Source organism: Pelobates fuscus, chromosome 6, assembly GCF_036172605.1.
Source record: "Pelobates fuscus isolate aPelFus1 chromosome 6, aPelFus1.pri, whole genome shotgun sequence".
Classification (NCBI taxonomy): Eukaryota; Metazoa; Chordata; class Amphibia; order Anura; family Pelobatidae; genus Pelobates; species Pelobates fuscus.
The window spans coordinates 171,918,094-171,937,962 of NC_086322.1; the positions used below are offsets into that span (position 1 = coordinate 171,918,094).

The window sequence follows — 19,869 nt, forward strand, 5'->3', positions numbered from 1 at the left end:
CGAACTGTCCGCCGGCGAACAGTTCCCGGCGAAATTAGCGTGTTCGCGTTCGCCGCGGCGGGCGGACACATGCGCAGTTCGATCCGCCCCCTATTCGTCATCATTGGGCAAACTTTGACCCTGTGCCTCTCGGTCAGCAGACACATTCCAGCCAATCAGCAGCACTCCCTCCCTTCCACACCCTCCAACCTCCCTCCCAGCATCCATTTTCGATTCATTCGGAAGATGCATGCTTAGTGAGAGGAGGGAAAGTTTAGCTGCTGCTGATTAGATAGGGAAATTGATAGCTAGGCTAGGGTATTCAGTGTCCACTACAATCCTGAAGGACTCATCTGATCTCTGCTGTAAGGACAGCACCCCAAAAAGCCCTTTTTAGGGCTATAACATCAGGCTGCTTTTTTTTTTTTTTTCCTGTGTAATGTAATTGCAGGTGCCTGCCTGCCAGCTTCTGTGTGAGGTTCACATTGGATACTGTGCCTACTTGCCCAGTGCCACCACTCATATCTGTTTTAACAATAGGTTAAGCTTTACATTTAAAATAAATGTTTTTTTTTCACTGTAATAGAAGAGCAGTTGCCTGCCTGCCAGCTTCTGTGTCAGGTTGGATGCCTTGCCCATTTGCACAGTCAGTGCCACCACTCATATCTGTTTTAACAATTGGTTAAGCTTTAGATTTTAAATAAATAATTTTTTTCACTGTAATAGAAGAGCAGTTGCCTGCCTGCCAGCTTCTGTGTGAGGTTCACATTGGATACTGTGCCCACTAGCCCAGTGCCACCACTCATATCTGTTTTAACAATTGGTTAAGCTTTAGATTTAAAATAAATATTTTTTTTTCACTGTAATAGAAGAGCAGTTGCCTGCCTGCCAGCTTCTGTGTCAGGTTGGATGCCTTGCCCATTTGCACAGTCAGTGCCACCACTCATATCTGTTTTAACAATAGCTTAAGCTTTAGATTTTAAAGAAATCATTTTTTTTCACTGTAATAGAAGATCAGTTAGTTGTCTGCAAGCATCTGGGTGTCAGGCCTACTTCAGCGTGTGCTCTGCAGACCTGTGCCAGCGTGCTTTGACAGTTGTCACTCATATCTTGTGTCTCTATAGCGTGCTTTTACAAAGAAAAAAGGTTTCCAGTGTAAGCTAATAGCAGACAGTCAGTGTCCTTCAAGCGGCTCTGTCAGGCCTTCCTTCAGCGTGTGCCCTGCACAACCCTGCCAGCGTACTTTGACAGTTGCCACTCATATCTGGTGTCTCTATAGCGTGCTTTTACAACCAAAATTTTGTTTCCACTGTAATAGAAGAGCAGTTGCCTGCCAGCTTCTGTGTCAGGTTGGATGCCTTGCCCATTTGCACAGTCAGTGCCACCACTCATATCTGTTTTAACAATAGCTTAAGCTTTAGATTTTAAAGAAATCATTTTTTTTCACTGTAATAGAAGAGCAGTTGCCTGCCTGCCAGCTTCTGTGTCAGGTTGGATGCCTTGCCCATTTGCACAGTCAGTGCCACCACTCATATCTGTTTTAACAATAGCTTAAGCTTTAGATTTTAAAGAAATCATTTTTTTTCACTGTAATAGAAGATCAGTTAGTTGTCTGCAAGCATCTGGGTGTCAGGCCTACTTCAGCGTGTGCTCTGCAGACCTGTGCCAGTGTGCTTTGACAGTTGCCAATCATATCTGGTGTCTCTTTAGCGTGCTTTTACAAAGAAAAAAGGTTTCCAGTGTAAGCTAATAGCAGACAGTCAGTGTCCTTCAAGCGGCTCTGTCAGGCCTTCCTTCAGCGTGTGCCCTGCACAACCCTGCCAGCGTACTTTGACAGTTGCCACTCATATCTGGTGTCTCTATAGCGTGCTTTTACAACCAAAATTTTGTTTCCACTGTAATAGAAGAGCAGTTGCCTGCCTGCCAGCTTCTGTGTGAGGTTCACATTGGATACTGTGCCTACTTGCCCAGTGCCACCACTCATATCTGTTTTAACAATTGGTTAAGCTTTACATTTAAAATAAATCCTTTTTTTTCACTGTAATAGAAGAGCAGTTAGTTGTCTGCAAGCGTCTGGGTGACAGGCCTTCTTCAGCGTGTGCTCTGCAGACCTGTGCCAGCGTGCTTTGACAGTTGCCAATCATATTTGGTGTCTCTATAGCGTGCTTTTAAAACCAAAATTTGTTTTTCACTGTTATAGATTGAATAGCAGTTACTTGTCTTCAAGCGGGTGTCTCAGGCCTACAGTGTGTGCTCTGCAGAACTGTTCCAGTGCACATTGCCAATCCTATCTGGTGTCTCTATAGCGTGCTTTTAAAACCAAAATTTGTTTTTCACTGTTATAGATTGAATAGCAGTTACTTGTCTTCAAGCGGCTCTGTCAGTCCTTCCTTCAGCGTGTGTTCTGCAGAACTGTTCCAGTGCACATTGCCAATTTACGTTGCACTCATTAGAACCAAACACTGTGGGGTGATTTCACCAAGGACCACACGACGGAACAGGATCTGATTTTTAGGGTCCTTCAAATTGAAAAGGAGGATCCGGTATTTATTCTTATATCTGCTGTCAGTACACAGGAAAAGTTTAAATATTTCTTGTTCTACGTTCTCTGCAACTCCACGCACCGACTCATCCAATACGTGAAGATCTGGGGTTTCTCTGACTCTCCTCAGTAGTGTATCAAACAGAGTCTGCACTGTGGTAACACGGACATCTTCAGGACATAACTCAACTATTTGCAGATAGGCAGTCTGCAGCTTCTCTTTTTCACCTGTTCTCTTCTTTCTCTTATGCGTATTCTTGTCTATATGCAGGTGGTCTCTTGCCTTTCTTTCAACCAATTTGTTCCTTCCATATGGTTTCAAAAGATCTCTGGCATCATTACTTTCAACGCAAATAACGTCATCATAGTTAGTCTCCTCATTATTCACCGGGAAGAGAGTGTTTGCACTGACTACCCACAGCATGCTCTTGCCATTGCCTACTCCACCTTCAACAACAGGGTGCAAGTCCCAAGGAGAAGGATCATTCACTTTATTATCTGTCTTTATTTCACAAGTAGTGCCTGGAACATCCTCATGGGTCACAAGATGTAAATCTGGACTAATGTCAACCCCAGGGTCTGGAAAATCATCAATTTGAAATTTTTCGAATAATCCCAGTGGGCTGCCACATTCTTCCTCCTCTGATGGTATTAAAGTTTGCAGAGATTCACTATGGGGTGGTGTCAAGCATTTTGGAGAACAATTAAGCATCTCCATCCCAATACATTTCAGATGTCCTATCAGCTCTTCCACCCTATGCGATACTATGGGCAGGCTACCCGTGACGTCATTACTCACGGCCCTATTTCACGCGGACACTCTGTGTCAGTGTGTATCATGGTCTCTGTGGACAGGGAACAGTCTCTATTCTGCTCTGTGTCAGTGTGTATCAGGGGTTTTGAGGACAGGTGTCAATCCATATCTGCCAAGTGACCCTATGTAGGGGGAACAGTCCCTATTCTGCTCTGTGTCAGTGTGTATCATGGTCTCTGTGGACGGTGAACAGTCTCTATTCTGCTCTGTGTCAGTGTGTATCATGGTCTCTGTGGACAGGGAACAGTCTCTATTCTGCTCTGTGTCAGTGTGTATCAGGGGTTTTGAGGACAGGTGTCAATCCATATCTGCCAAGTGACCCTATGTAGGGGGAACAGTCCCTATTCTGCTCTGTGTCAGTGTGTATCAGGGGTTTTGAGGACAGGTGTCAATCCATATCTGCCAAGTGACCCTATGTAGGGGGAACAGTCCCTATTCTGCTCTGTGTCAGTGTGTATCATGGTCTCTGTGGACAGGGAACAGTCTCTATTCTGCTCTGTGTCAGTGTGTATCAGGGGTTTTGAGGACAGGTGTCAATCCATATCTGCCAAGTGACCCTATGTAGGGGGAACAGTCCCTATTCTGCTCTGTGTCAGTGTGTATCATGGTCTCTGTGGACGGTGAACAGTCTCTATTCTGCTCTGTGTCAGTGTGTATCATGGTCTCTGTGGACAGGGAACAGTCTCTATTCTGCTCTGTGTCAGTGTGTATCAGGGGTTTTGAGGACAGGTGTCAATCCATATCTGCCAAGTGACCCTATGTAGGGGGAACAGTCCCTATTCTGCTCTGTGTCAGTGTGTATCAGGGGTTTTGAGGACAGGTGTCAATCCATATCTGCCAAGTGACCCTATGTAGGGGGAACAGTCTCTATTCTGCTCTGTGTCAGTGTGTATCAGGGCTGGGCTTTGAGGACAGGTGTCAATGTTAGGTGATTTCTGCCCTTTATGGATTAAAAGCAGACTCTGCATCAACTGTGCAATTTTCCATGGGAGTTTTGCCATGGATCTCCCTCTGGCATGCCACAGTCCAGGTGTTAGTCCCCTTGAAACAACTTTTCCATCACTATTGTGGCCAGAAAGAGTCCCTGTTGTTTTTAAAATTCGCCTGCCCATTGAAGTCAATGGCGGTTCACGCGGTTCGCCGGTTCGCGAACATTTGCGGAAGTTCGCGTTCGCCGTTCGCGAACCGAAAATTCCGGGTTCGCGACAACACTACAGGTGTGGTATATCAAGATGCTGATTAGACAGCATGATTATTGCAAAGGTGTGTATTAGGCTGGCCACAATAAAAGGCCACTCTAAACTGCAGTTTTATCACACAGCACAATGCCACAGATGTTGCATGTTTTGAGGGAACGTGCAATTGGCATGCTGACAGCTGGAATGTCCGCCAGAGCTGTTGCCCGTGAATTGAATGTTGATTTCTCTACAATAAGTCATCTCCAAAGGCATTTCAGAGAACTTGGCAGTACATCCAACTGGCCTCACAACTGCAGGTTACACCTGCACCACCACGTGTAACCACACCAGCCCAGGATCTCCACACCCAGCATCTTCACCTCCAAGATCGTCTGAGACCAGCCACCCGGACAGCTGCTACAAAAATTTCTGCACAAAATCTCAGAAACCGTCTCAGGAAGCTCATCTGCATGCTCGCCGTTCTCATCAGGGTCTCGACCTGACTGCAGTTCATTGTCGTAACCGACTTGAGTGGGCAAATGCTCACATTCGATGTGTCTGGCACTTTGGAGGTGTTATCTTCATGGATGAATCCCGGTTTTCACTGTACAGAGCAGATGGCAGACAGCATGTATGGCGTTGTGCATGTGAGCGGTTTGCTGATGTCAACATTGTGGATTGAGTTGCCCCCAACGTTGTGGATCGAGTGGCCCATGGTGGCGGTGGGGTTATGGTATGGGCCGGCGTATGTTATGGACAACGAACACAGGTGCATTTCATTACTGGTATTTTTAATGCACAGAGATACCGTGATGAGACCCTGAGGCCCATTGTTGTGCCATTCATCCAAGACCATCACCTCATGTTGCAGCATGATAATGCATGGCCCCATGTTGCAAAGATCTGCACACAATTCCTGGAAGCTGAAAGCATCCCAGTTCTTGCATGGCCAGCATACTCACCGGACATGTCACCTGTTAAGCATGTTTGGGATGCTCTGGATCGACGTATACGACAGCGTGTTCCAGGTCTTGTCAATATCCAGCAACTTCGCACAGGCATTGAAGAGGAGTGGACCAACTTTCCATATGCCACAATCAACAACCTGATCAATTCTTTTCAAAGGAGATGTGTTGCACTACGTGAGGCAAATGGTGGTCACACCAGATACTGACTGGTTTTCGGACCCCCCAGTATCCCACCAATACAGTAAAACTGCACATTTTAAAGTGGTCTTTTAATGTGGCCAGCCTAAGGCACACATGTGCAATAATCATGCTGTCTAATCAACATATTGATAAGCCACACCTGTGAGGTGAAGTGCTCACTAAAACAGATTTAGACAGATTTGTGAACAATATTTGAGAGAAATAGGCCTTTTATGTACATAGAAAAAGTCTATGATCTTTGAGTTCAGCTCATGAAAAATGGGAGCAAAAACAAAAGTGTTGCGTTTATAATTTTGTTCAGTATATATATGTAAATTTAATTCTAAGTGTATTTTAATATTAAAAGGTGCACTCCCTGGGGCTCACTATATATTCCATCATTATGGCCAGGAATGCCATTGTCAGCTGCTCTACAGTGGACCATCTTAATCTAAGATAAGGTAAGTCTCAAAAAGGCTAGCAATGAGAGAAGAAGAATTGACTAATCCCACAATAGTAGAGAATAGGTGATGAGCTCTTTCAAAGCATGTCTGTCCAGCACAAAGATCAAGCCTCCCTTCTCCCATCCCTCCCAGAAAGAGAGGTAAATTATGATTTAACAGACATAAAGCTCAAATTATCGGCTTTGTTTTGGTCAGAACTATTTTTCACGCAGGCAGTGTGAGTCACAGCCAAGGGAGGTTTAGCTATGGTTGCATAAGCAGAAACAAACAACTTCTAAATGGAAAAGAATTGAGCGGTGAAACTGCAGGGGCATGATCTATACACCAAGACTGCTTCATGAAGCTAAAGTTGATTTGGTGCTTAGAGTATCCTGTGTTTTTCAAGCTGTGGATCATAAAATATTTTTTATAAGGACCATCAGCATGATAAAGATTTTTTTGTATTCTGCTGACTGCTGTTGACAGTTGTGCATATTGGGCTATTTTGTAAATTTTAAGCACGTGCTTGACACTATATTTAAATTGCAGAAGACTAAATATCATGAGTTTTCACTTGAGCATTTCTAAATTTTCTTTAGAAAATGTCTTTCTCTGTGTTTTATAAGATCTACCGGTGGGAGTGAGAGTAATGGTTATTCACAGTAAGATTTCCCTTGGTGCAAATAATCCTCTTAGATATCTGACACAAGTGAAAATGTGAGAACATCTACAGATAGTGTGAACTTTATTTTTTTGGTGTTTTTATTTCACGTTTTGTGAAGTTGTTATTGTGTGCATTTTTATGAGGTGAATTTTTTTATATTATTTAAATTAAAGAGTACAAAAAAAGCGACTTATAAAAATATATTTCAGATGTCAATATGAAGTATACATTACTTGACACTTGAATGCCCAAAATAATTTTACTTTTCAAAGAGACTTAGTTCTGTAACTGCAAGAGGCAAAGTGCAAAACAACCTAAATATATAAAAAGCATCATGTGAATTTACATATTGTTTGAAATCCTTAATTTGTTTCTCACAGCTACTTTAGTTGATGTAAAATGTGGCCTCTTGCAAACTTTAAATGATGAAATGACAGCTATTTTTAACCTTATCATGCTTAAGCAAATATTTTACGTAATGTAATATTCTCTCGTCTATTTGTCATTCTGTCTGTTCACAGACCGGCCAACTTACCTATATCATTACTTACCTCTCATCACCACCTCCAGTGCTGTTTTTTTTAAAACAGCTGAACTTACATATGAATTGCCACGGTGGCTGTTAGGATAATCTCCTGTAATTTTCCCTCCTGTGTGGTGGTAATGTCAAATACCTGGCTTTGGGGCTACACACACAACAAGAAACATAACTACCAAGCATAATATAGTCAGAGTTTTATGATGTAATCGGGAAGCAATTAATAAAGATATTTAGATAAACAATGAATTGAGCATACAATACATTAAAGCAAGCTCAACATTTACATTGTTGCAGCTTTGGGGCTATTTGAAAGCATAGGCCTGGAGCTACTACTCCATTGGCATCAATGTTAATTTGGTCCACCATAGCAACATGTCTGGCATTCCCCAGTGGTTGGACGTGAAAGGTAGATATAGCATCAGTAGATATAGACAATGATATCTAGTCCTTGGAAGAAGATGGCATTTCAATTGCTCAGTAAGTACCAAACCATTCAAGTATGCAGAAAATAAGTCAAACTCAAGCCAGCTTAATTTCCTGTGTCAAGGAGAAGTGTGAGTACTTTCTCTGACACAGGAAATAGAGCTGACTTAAGTCCCTCTTTTGGTTAAAGAAAGTCAAGCGTAGATAAAATACATAAAACAAAGTAATCCCTATTTTGTCTTATGTTTTAAAGAAAACTAGATGATAAATAAAGAAAAGAAGAACAGATTCTGAGAGAGGAAGAGAAGAAGAAACCATAGCAGAAATGTACGTTTGGCATGACAGTGCCGATTTTAACCACATGATACTAAGTGGTTGTGTACATATCCAGGTATAAAATAGGATCAGAGCTTGTTAGTTGAGATTGGCATATTGCATATTTATTTATGTATTAATTTGTGTTTACTTTACAGTGATAGCAGGCTGTAAAAGCTAGTTAAAGATATATAACCACAGTTCTTACATATGAATGAACTAGCTACACTATATTATAGGACAAGGTATACTCAAAGTTCACAGAAGATGCTAAAAAAAAAAAAAGTCCACATTGCTTTGGAACATGCAACAAAAGTGAACTGTATGATTCCTTACTTTAACAACATTAAGTAAAATTAAAATAAATGCGTACAGAACATCAATATGACTAGATTGTAAATCAAGCATTAAAAGAAGTTATTTATTTTTCCAAAGCTCCCTTCTTCTTAAGATTGAGTAATTTTGTTTTCAGACGTGTTTGTGCTTCTAATATTGGATTAAGCAGTTTGAGAAATGCACGTCCTCTAGAGGATTTGTTCCCTTTCACGCAATTTTTCTTAAATTGGAAAAGAAAACTACAAGCTTTCAACACTTAAAATGCAAACATATACTGCATAACATCACAAATGTTATGGAATCTTGAAAACTTTTAGGGATAATAAGTCAGCATTTCAGAAACAGTCTGCGAATGCCCAAATCAATGAAAAGTCTGCAGGTAAGTGTCAAATATTGTACTGACAAAATATAAATCTCAGCTTTTATCAGCTGAAATTCATAATACTTATACCGTTTCCTCTGGGCTGAATCATAGTGCTGCATTACTTCTCCCTCCCATCAGCCCATCTCTTCATGCCAGTTGTCAATATACAATACTGAGTTTCCACATGGATTTTTCAAGTGCTACACTGGTATCTCTAGAAAATAGTGAGACTGCGTAAGCTGGTCTTTTTCCCCGTCTTAACTCAATTATCATATTCTTGAACTGCAATGTATTCATTTGTGGGCACTGAAGCAGCCAGTGGGAGGGCATTGATTAGCGTATAATGTCATGTGCAACAGTGAGGGAAAGATGAAAAGTGTATTCCGCTTAATGGCTTGGTGTTAAGTAGGTGGGAACGAGTTCTAATTAGCCAACAATTGCTGTGTATCCCAGTTTCCAAACTTTCCCTCCTCCCTCGGCCACCAGCTGCCAATCTGTTCTTTCTTTTTTTTTTCTTGAGTTCATTGCTTACTGCAGCGCAAAAAGCCTTTGTTTAAGAAAGAGGGCTCCTAGGGTCTCAGCTGCTGGGGTACTGCTTGCTGCATTCGATGAGTAGCAACTGTCAGTTTATTTTATCTCAATCTTTTCATCATTCTGCTGAAACTGGTCGAATGGAGCCACCTGAGAGACCTGAGCAGTGAGTACCTACAAGTCATTAGCCAATCTCTCCCTACATAACAAGTCAACTGAAAACTGACTCAAACACAGATTTTTAACCATGGGCTCTCCAGTCAGCACTCAGTATGAGCTATAGTCGCAGTACAATCATTTAATCATTCGTTCACTTTGCAATAAACAATACGGCTATGGGGACATAACAGTAATTTTGTATTTAATATTTTCTGAATTGCAGAGTTATTAATTACATAAGAGTTATACAGAAAACGCTCATCTAACAAATATAACAAAGCAATTATACCTAAAAAAAATGTTTTACAATAATAAACATATAAACAAATATACAATAACATACCTGTTTAAAGGGGAAGCACAGCATAAATAAATTATTACAAAGTCAGAACTGATTTAACTTCATTATTCCTTACAGGAAATAGCAGGTGCTGGGTGCATGAGCAAATACTAAAACACAAGTGAATTCAGTATTTAGGAAAAAGTACTTAAAGGGACACTGTAGGCACCCAGACCACTTCAGCTCATTAAAGTGGTCTGGGTGCTGTGACCCTTTTGCACCTAGTACTGTAATGTTAACCCCTTAAGGACTGAGCCAAATGTACACGTTGTGATCAAAACAAAACGTAAACAAAACCTGGAATTTGACTATATGTCTGTTCAGGCGTAATTCACCTCTTTCATATTATGTGCACCCACACTTATTATATATTATTTTATTCAGGCGAAACAGGGCTTTCAGTTAACATCAAATATATAGGTATGAAACATAATTTAATATGAATAAAATATAAAAAAAAAAATGGGAGAAAATAAGAATTTTTAAAATAGTTTTAGTTCGATGTGACATTTTAACAGTGAATGTTTTTACTGCAATAAAATACACATATTTGTATTCAGCGATGTCTCACGTGTAAAACAGTACCCCCGATGTACAGATTTCATGGTGTTTTGGAAATTTACAGGGTCAAATATATCATGTTACATTTTTCAGTTTTTTCACATTGAAATTCGCCCAGGAATGAGAATTACCCCCATGATGGCATACCATTTGCAATAGTAGACAACCCAAGGTATGTCCAGTTTAGTAGCCACTTGGTCACAAACACTGGCCAAAGTTAGTGTTAATATTTGTTTGTGTGTGAAAAATGCAAAAAACTAATTTGATTGCCAATTTTGGCCAGTGTTTGTGATTAAGTGGCTACTAAAAAAGACTGGACATACCCCATTTGCAATAACTTGGGTTATCTACTATTGCAAATGGTATGCCATCATGGGGGTAATTTTCATTCCTGGGCTACCATACGGTCTCAAAGGCAACGTAACCAATCTGGCGAATTTCAATGTGAAAAAACTGAAACGCATGCCTTATATTTGACTCTGTTAACTATTGAAAACACCATAAAACCTGTACATGAGGGGTACTGTTATACTCGGGAGACTTCGTTGAACACAAATATTAGTGTTTCAAAACAGTAAAACATATCACAACAATTATATAGTCCGTGTAAGTGCCATTTGTGGGTGAAAAATGCAAAAAAAATTTATATCAATATATATATTAATTTTAAAATACAGTTAGAACGAAATTACACACATATATATATATATATTTTTTTTACCTTTTACATATAGATTTATTTTATATTATATATATATATATATATATATATATATATATATATATATAATCAATATCATTCTATGTGTATTTTGATATTAATATATATATATAATTTTTATATTAATATTATAATACACTTAGACAGTTTATGTGTGTGTATGTGTAAATGTATATATATACTTAGATCATATATATAATAAATATATATATATGATCTAAGTATATATTATTTAATTTTACACTGCTTTAATCTATTTTTATTCATTTTATAGCCAGCAGGGGGACTACCTGTCTTTCGAGGCAGTCCCCCAGCTGGCAATGCTGTGGACGGCTATGCCATCCATGTGATCGTGAGGACCTCACAAGGACCTCGCGATCACATGGCCCAGGGGGGCCAGAACAGCAGCAGGAGGATTCCCTGGGATGGCAGGTGAGTCCCCCCCACCACGATCACTGGCATGGGACCAGGTCCCAAAGGACAGCATAGAAATGCCCACCGTCCTTAAGGGGTTAAACATTGCAGTTCCAGATAACTGCAATGTTTACATTGCAGCACTAAGTTTGCCCTCAGTGGCAGTCTACCAGACAGCCAGAGGGAGCGCTTCCGGAATCGTAACAGACTTTTGGTCCGTTTTCTGACGCTGGGCGTCCTCACGCTCAGCCGCGCATGCGCATTAAACCCCGCTCATCACGGGATTAAGAAGGGGGCGGAGATTCGACCCAGTGCCGAGGGACATCGGTGCTGGGATCAGGTAAGTAAATAAAGGGTTTTAAACCCTTTATTTACCGGGGTGGGAGGGGAGCGAAGGAGGGGGAGGCAGAGGGACAGCTTTGTATTCCTGGCACTACAATATCCCTTTAAAGAAACCCACGAAGGAGAAGAAAAGGGGAAGAAAATTGATGGTTCAGGATATCTAAAATAATTAATTTAAAAGGACACACAAGGCATCATAATAATTTTTGCTGCTTACATAGTTTATAATGCAAGGATTGTCCTTTTCCTTATTGCCTTCATTCTATGAATTTCTCTGAAAAGGCAATGGTTACAGTGCTTAGCCTACAGGGACAGGCTACAGACACCAGAACCACTATATTAAGCTGTAGTGGTTGTGGTGACTATAGTGTCGCTTTAAAAAAAATGTATTTTTGTCGTTGATAATAAAGCATTGCAGGTTTAAAAAACAAAAACCCAACTCCTTACTTTTTTAGCTGGCTCCTAGATTCAAAGCAAATTTGTCAAGCCCTGGAGTATGTATATGAGGTATTTAGCTTGTGTAATGAATCGGTGAGACAAATGCTTTTTTTTGAGGTTGTATATGTGTGCATCTGTTTGGTCTGTATGTATTGTTTGTTATGAATGTGTTTTAGATGTCTGTGGTATTATGTGTACAGTGAGGGAAAAAAAGTATTTGATCCCCTGCTGATTTTGAACATTTTCCCACTGACAAAGAAATGATCAGTCTATAATTTTAATGGTAGGTGTATTTTAACAGTAAAAGACAGAATAACAAAACAAAAACAAAAAAATCCAGAAAAACGCATGTCAAAAAAGTTATAAATTGATTTGCATGTCAATGAGTGAAATAAGTATTTGACCCCTTCAACTTAGTACTTGATGGCAAACCATTGTTGGCAATCACAGAGACCAGACGTGTCTTGTAGTTGGCCACAAGGTTGCACAAATCTCAGGAGGGATTTTGTCGCACTCCTCTTTGATAGATCCTCTCCAAGTCATTAAGGTTTCGAGGCTGACGTTTAGCAACTCGATCCTTCAGCTCTCTCCACAGATTTTCTATGGAGGCTAGGCCACTCCAGGACCTTAATGTGCTTGTTGCCTTGGCTGTATGTTTTGGGTCATTGTCATGCTGGAATACCCATCTATGACCCATTTTCAATGCCCTGGCTGAGGGAAGGAGGTTCTCACCCAAGATTTGACAGTACATGGCCCCGTCCATCATCCCTTTCATCCAGTGCAGTTGTCCTGTTCCCTTAGCAGAAAAACACCACCAAAGCATAATGTTTCCACCTCCATGTTTGATGTGGGGATGGTGTTCTTGAAGTCATAGGCAGCATTCCTCCTCCTCCAAACACGGCGAGTTGAGTTGATGCCAAAGAGCTCAATTTTGGTCTCATCTGACCACAACACTTTCCCCCAGTTCACTTCTGAATCATTCAGATGTTCATTGTCAAACTGCAGACGGGCCTGTACATGTGCTTTCTTGAGCAGGGGGACCTTGCGGGTGCTGCAGGATTTCAGTCCTTCACGGCATAGTGTGTTACCAATTGTTTTCTTCATGCCTATGGTCCCAGCTGCCTTGAGATCATTAACAAGATCCTCCCGTGTAGTTCTAGGCTGATTCCTCACAGTTCTCATGATCATTCAAACATCAAACTTCAGGAGCTGAGATCTTGCATGGAGCACCAGACCAAGGGAGAATGACAGCTATTTTGTATTTCTTCCATTTGCGAATAATCGCATCAACTGTTGTCACCTTCTCACCAAGCTACTTGGTGATGGTCTTGTAGCCCATTCCAGCCTTGTGTAGGTCTACAATCCTGACCCTGACATCCTTGGACTTTTTTGGTCTTGGCTATGGTGGAGAGTTTGGATCTGATTGATTGCTTCTGTGGACAGGTGTATTTTATACAGGTAACGAGCTGAGATTAGGAGCACTCCCTTTAAGAGACCTGGGAGCCAAAAATCTTGCTGATTGATAGGTGATCAAATATTTATTTCACTCATTGACCTGTTCATAGGGTTGTGTATGTGTGAGCTGGCTGCAGTGCTGTGTGCATGTACACCACAAACTATCCCCATCTTGTTGGGTTCTCTGTGTGGGGGAAATGTTGCATGTGAGGATGCTTTTGTTGTAACACAAGCATTCTCCCATCCAACATTTTCTCCACACAGAGAACCCAACAAGAACCAGACCTTGCATCTTTACCACATATGCAACCCTAGACACCTCCCCACACCTACAACCCATCAAGCAGCATCCCAAGAAATGCAATACCACAAGCATCCTTCCCACACATATGCAAACCCACAAGCAGTCTCCAAACATTAGACATCACAGCCTACATACACACACAAAACACCCTCTCCCAACCCTGTCCCATTTTTGTCCTCTGGTGTCCCAGTCTGTGCAAGGGCTGCACTGGAGTGACACTGAACTAACATGCCCACTTTGGGGGTCCAACATCCCCTTTCTGTCCCCAACTCTCCTATTGGGCTGCCAAGCCTTGAAATGCCTGGGTCAACATTTTGTCTTAGTCTGATGCTGCTAAGGGCTGACTCACTCTATGTTTTTGCAACATGATCCAACGGAAATCCACAGATCTTCTGGACTTTCTCCCCTATTAATCAGTAATATTTGTGGACCCTTTCTATTTATTAATAGGATTCTTTTCAGAAAAAAAATTATCTCAGAATTGGAACACAATTATTTATATATGAGTCTGAGTCCGCATTCCAAATCCTCTTTACTTCTGCACGATAGGAGTGGCTCGCTATTAGAAATAGACCGATTATCAGTTCTGCCGATTATTAGAGCGTATTTGGCATATTTCTGCTAATCGATATCAATGTGAAATTTACAGATATTACCAATAACGTTTTGATCTCTCCCAGTCACTGCACACCGTCTTACACATCCAGAAACTCTAGCTGCCAGCAAATGAGGTGCCGCAACGTGACCTCATGTCACCCCTCTCTGTGAGTCTCTGCATGCAGAGTTCAGCTGAAGAGAGGAAGGTGAGGCAGTGAATAATCTACTGTAATGTACTAGACTGGATGACTGAGAGTAACATGGTTACTCTTTGGACCATGAGGTTGTCACCCACCTATTATAAATGAAATCCCTGAAGATTATGTTTATGCAGGTATTCTTCCAGTAGGTATTTAAACATCTGTACAGGCCTCTTCTGGTGGAGAATTCCTGATTGTTCTTACTATACAAAAAACATTTCCATTCTCTTAGACTAAATCTCCTTTCCTCAATTTTAAATATGTGACATTGTTTCCTATGTATAGTTATGTTTATGAATAGATTTCCAGACTAAGGTTTGTATTGGCCCTGAAAATATTTGTACAATGCTATTTCTTCTGAGGCTCACCTATACAGATTTTAACTTTTTCTAGTACCATATACCTTTTTAGAACAGGTGCCCAAAATTGCACAGCATATTCAGGATGTGGAATATTGATTTATAAAGAGGCAAAATTATATTTTCATACTGAGAATTAATGCCATTTTTTTGCATGACAGTACTTTACTGGTCTTTGCAACTGCTGATCAATATTGCACATTGTTGCATAGTTTGATGTTTATAACAATTCCCAAATCCTTCTCAGGTATTGTTATCTCTAATTCACTACCAATGTAGACCATGTAGATCCCATCTACTGCAACACTCTGCTCTATACTTCTACATACTTTGTGGTACAATGCAATTGTTAGTTTGACATGATCCATGTTTCATGAAATCATGGATATTTTTGCCAATCACAATGTTCTTCCTAATGAAGAGTGATAGGAGTGTGATTACGGTCTGTATAGGCTCTTGAAAAATGTTGGTCGATCTCTATTGTTTGTATGGGACTTTTCTACATTCTATTTGATAGGATAAAGCCTTTCCTTCTCAAATTTTCTATAGGTTACTTGAGAAAAGTACGTTGATTTATTCAAGGCTATGTTTCTAAATTGTGTTTTATAAATGAACAAGGTGCATTGGTATCCAACTGTATGGACTGCATGTGTCATCCGTACAAATAAGTATGTCAGGAGTCCTAAAATACCTTTCTTCCTCAGGTGAGGACTTTGCATTAAAAATTGTTTGGGATAAAGATTAAATATTATACCAGTAATTTGTTCACTTCCATAAAGATCTCCTCTCCTAACTATTGACTTAGAATAGAGGCATCAATTAATGGGTTAATCTCATAAACAGGAATTCAAAATATGGCTAACCTTTCTCTAATGTAGAACTAGGTGATTTAACATCAATATTGGCAATCTGGCCTGCCCCCCTTCCACGATGAAAGATAGGATTATAAAGGATTTAAAGAGATACACTAAGCACCATAAGCAATACAGTTTATTGCAGTGACTACTGTGGAATAATTCTTGGGAGCTGTCCCTTTTTAAAATTGCATTTTAAGTACCATGCTTCTTTAGGCAATTCATATTACGTTATGGTGTGGAGAGATTAATTAAGTTGAGATAATTTATGAACAAACAATTTACTATATCTGTGCTAAGCTCTTTAAAGGACCACTGTAGTCACCCAGACCACTTCAGCTCAATGAAGTGGTCTGGGTGCCAGGTCCCCCAGGTTTTAGCCCTGCAGCTGTAAACAGAGCAGTTTCAGAGAAACTGTTATGTTTACATTGCAGGGTTAATCCAGCCTCTAGTGGCTGTCTTCCTGATAGCCGCTAGAGGCGATTCTGCAACGCTCAATGCGAAAATCGCATTGTGCATGCAGAACGTCCATAGGAAAGCATTGAGTAATGTTTTCTTATGGACGGTTTGAATGCGTGCGCGGCTCTGACCGCGCATGTCCATTCGGCTCTACTTGGGAGCAGACGTCGGAGGGGGAGGAGAGGTCACCAGCGCCGAGGGAGCCCGGCGCTGGATTAAGGTAAGTAGCTGAAGGGGTTTTAACACCTTCAGCCCAGCGGGAGGTGGGCCCTGAGGGTGGGGGTAACCTAAGGACTATATAGTGCCAGGAAAACGAGTTTGTTTTCCTGGCACTATAGTGGTCCTTTAATTTTGCACATTTTTTGCAAGAACAGTTGAATTAAATACTTCACCATTATTTCCCTTTCCGTTTAACCAATTTCCTTACATTAGAAGGCTTGCAAAAAGTCATGGCAAGTTTGTCAGCTGTTCAAAATACTTGCACCTCTTATTCTTTCGTGTGTCATTTCACAAATAAGTGATTAACTACATATTAACAAATGCATTCCTTTGGAAAAAGTCCACCTTCAGGGTAATTCAGGGAATGCATGTATCCAAAATTCTCTGAGACTTCACTTTTAACTTTTATTGCATTTGGTCACATCACACGCACTATGTATATATATATATCCAACACATTGTAGCTACAGATTTTGACAGCGCATAGTTAAAGTTTTCAAGCCCTTATTTATTTTTGTAGAAAAAGATGATGCATTGCATTATGTTGCAGCTTTGTATTATTTAAAAGGGTTATGAATCAGTAATTAATAATTTTATTTTGCAGAAAACTGAGGGAACATGAAAAACTACTTTTCAATTTAGAAAACAGAACTGTCTAATAAAAAGTATGTCATATATTCCATACATGTTATTAATATGTCACTGATGCATTAGTTATTCATTTGGTGAAGAATTGAAATTTATAACTGCAGTATTTTAGGAATGTCCTAACTGGATAGACATAGAGTCGTTCTGAAATGGATCTCTCATCAAAATCCGACAACGTCTTATATGCCTTTTCATTTTACTGAGCACAGAAGACAAATGTTGCCTATAAATAGTCTATCTGGCAATAAACAGTGACAAGAAAATACAGTGCCAATTATGTATAGCGATATATCAGAAGAGTTAAATCTGTTATTTACTCTTAAAGAGACACTATAATCACCCAGAGTACTTCAGCTCAATGAAGTGGTCTGGGTGCCAGGTCCCTCAGGTTTTAACCCTGTAGCTGTAAACATAGCAGTTTCAGATAAACTGCTATGTTTACATAGCAGGGTTAATCCAACCTCTAGTGGCTTCCTGACAGCCGCTAGAGGCGCATCTGTGATGCTGGAATGCGAAATTCGCATCCAGTGTGCAGAATGTCCATAGGAAAGCATTGAGACTTGCCGCGCATACGCATTCCGCTCCACTCGGGAGCTGACGTCAGCGGGGGAGGAGAGGTCATCAGCACCAAGGGAGTCCGGCGATGGATTAAGGTATGCTGCTGAAGAGGTTTTAACCCCTTTAGCGCCAAGGGAGGGGGACCCTGAGGGTGGGGGCACCCTTAAAACACCATAGTGTCAGGAAAACGGGTTTGTTTTCCTGACACTATAGTGATCCTTTAAGCAAGTAAAACTTTTTTTACAAAGCCAAGGAACATATCTCCATATCCATAACATGTGTTTGTGTATATATTAAAAAAAGAATTCTTCCCCATCCCAAACATACACTTTCTAATTAGAGTCAGAGACTCCTGATCCCGACTAACTACCGCTTTGATAAGAGCGGACGTAGAAAATGTAAAAAAAAATGTTAGTATTCTCCAAATACACTGAAAGATTACTTTCTCAGAAGGCATACTTACCTAACATGTAATTGTTCAAAGACACCCTAAAGCAAGCGGCTAAAGAAAAATGGTTATCCCATTAAAGTACAACATTTAACTATAGCAACTGTTAGAGTCCTATATTGCCTCCAATATTTACAAAAGCTCTTGTCCAGCATGAGTAGCCTTTCTCTTTAAGTTCCACAGTTCTTTCACTTTTTTTTATTGGAACCTATGTATGGCCAGTCAATGTTTCAGCCCATAAATGGATCTGTGTCAAACGTAATTTAAATTCTACTTGTACATTATTGTACATAAAATAATATCAGCTGTCATTTCCGGCTGTTTCTGTTACTTTATTTCCAACTTTATTTTATAAATTAACTTAGTAGGCACAAGCTTCATTGGAAAAATAAGGAATGACAGCATAATTCTGTTTAGTGAAGAAGGTTTGGGGTATAATTACAGCACTCAAAGAAAAAATGTAAATAAAACAAACAGAAAAACCTTAAACTGACTGTCTAGTAAAAAAAAGGGAAAACCATAAATTATATTGCAAGAAAAAAATATTTAACCATTCCATACAGTACAGCAGTAATGTGTTTCATAACCAAAGTCTTACCAACTATTGCAGGGTCACGGAACATGTCACTTCTGTTCTTTTTCCAAGCATACAGGCACTCCATGCTGACATAATCCGCAGCTTCTGTTCGTCTGATCACGTCCAGCATCATTTTATGTGCTTTTGCAATCCCATAATAAACCTGAACCTCTTCTATTAGGGTTATTTTACCAAGAAGGATTGCACTCTTATAAGCTTCTAAAAAATGCTTGCATGCTTTTTTGTAGTTCCCCTAAAAACAAGCACATAAAACAGATTAGCGCTCATTTTGTTAATTACTTATATCAATGAATGCAAATGTTTCCACTAACTGTGTGGACAGTTTTTTCTAATAGTTTAATTCCACTCGGAATAATTACTATTGCCCTGAGAAAGCCAGGTGTATTTTTTGCTAAATTTGCCAGATGTAAATATATTGCTAAATTTGAGTAAAGTTTCAAGTTGTGTTTTACAAGATAATTTTCCAAAGCACATTTATTTTGTAAGTGAGCAAATTCTGTAATTAAATTTCTAACGATTGTGTAGCAAATAGGGACTATTAAAGTGGGGTCTTCGAATCCTGACAGAGGAAAAAATACTCTGTCAGAAATCGCAGAGGTCGAAGGGAAACAGTACTCTTCCTGTCATTTCCAATACCATAATCATTTAGACAAGCGGTGCTCTTGTTTGACAGAAATATATTCCTCTGCGTTCAGGCACTGTACCCAGGCTAAGATAGTAGACAAGAGTGCATATCATTCATGTAAACATAAAAACATTTTCTCAGAAAGCAGGAAATATTTCCCATCCACATATGCCTTTATTGAAAACCTTTACCTACACAACACACTCAAACTTTCAATACCATAAATGTTATCTGAATGACATCCTAAATAAATAGCTGCAGTGTTACTATTGCTCACGATCCACTAGGTTAA

The 19,869-nt window shown here is 40.1% G+C and overlaps 1 protein-coding gene across 1 annotated transcript in view; it reads right to left on the reverse strand.

The window, feature by feature from the left end:
* TTC29 (tetratricopeptide repeat domain 29) overlaps window positions 1-19,869 on the reverse strand; it is a 353,701-nt gene that overhangs the window by 76,205 nt on the left and 257,627 nt on the right. Inside the window, exon 10 of the mRNA XM_063460092.1 lies at window positions 18,953-19,184. Coding sequence (XP_063316162.1) covers window positions 18,953-19,184 — 232 coding nt within the window. The remainder of the gene's footprint in view (window positions 1-18,952; window positions 19,185-19,869) is intronic.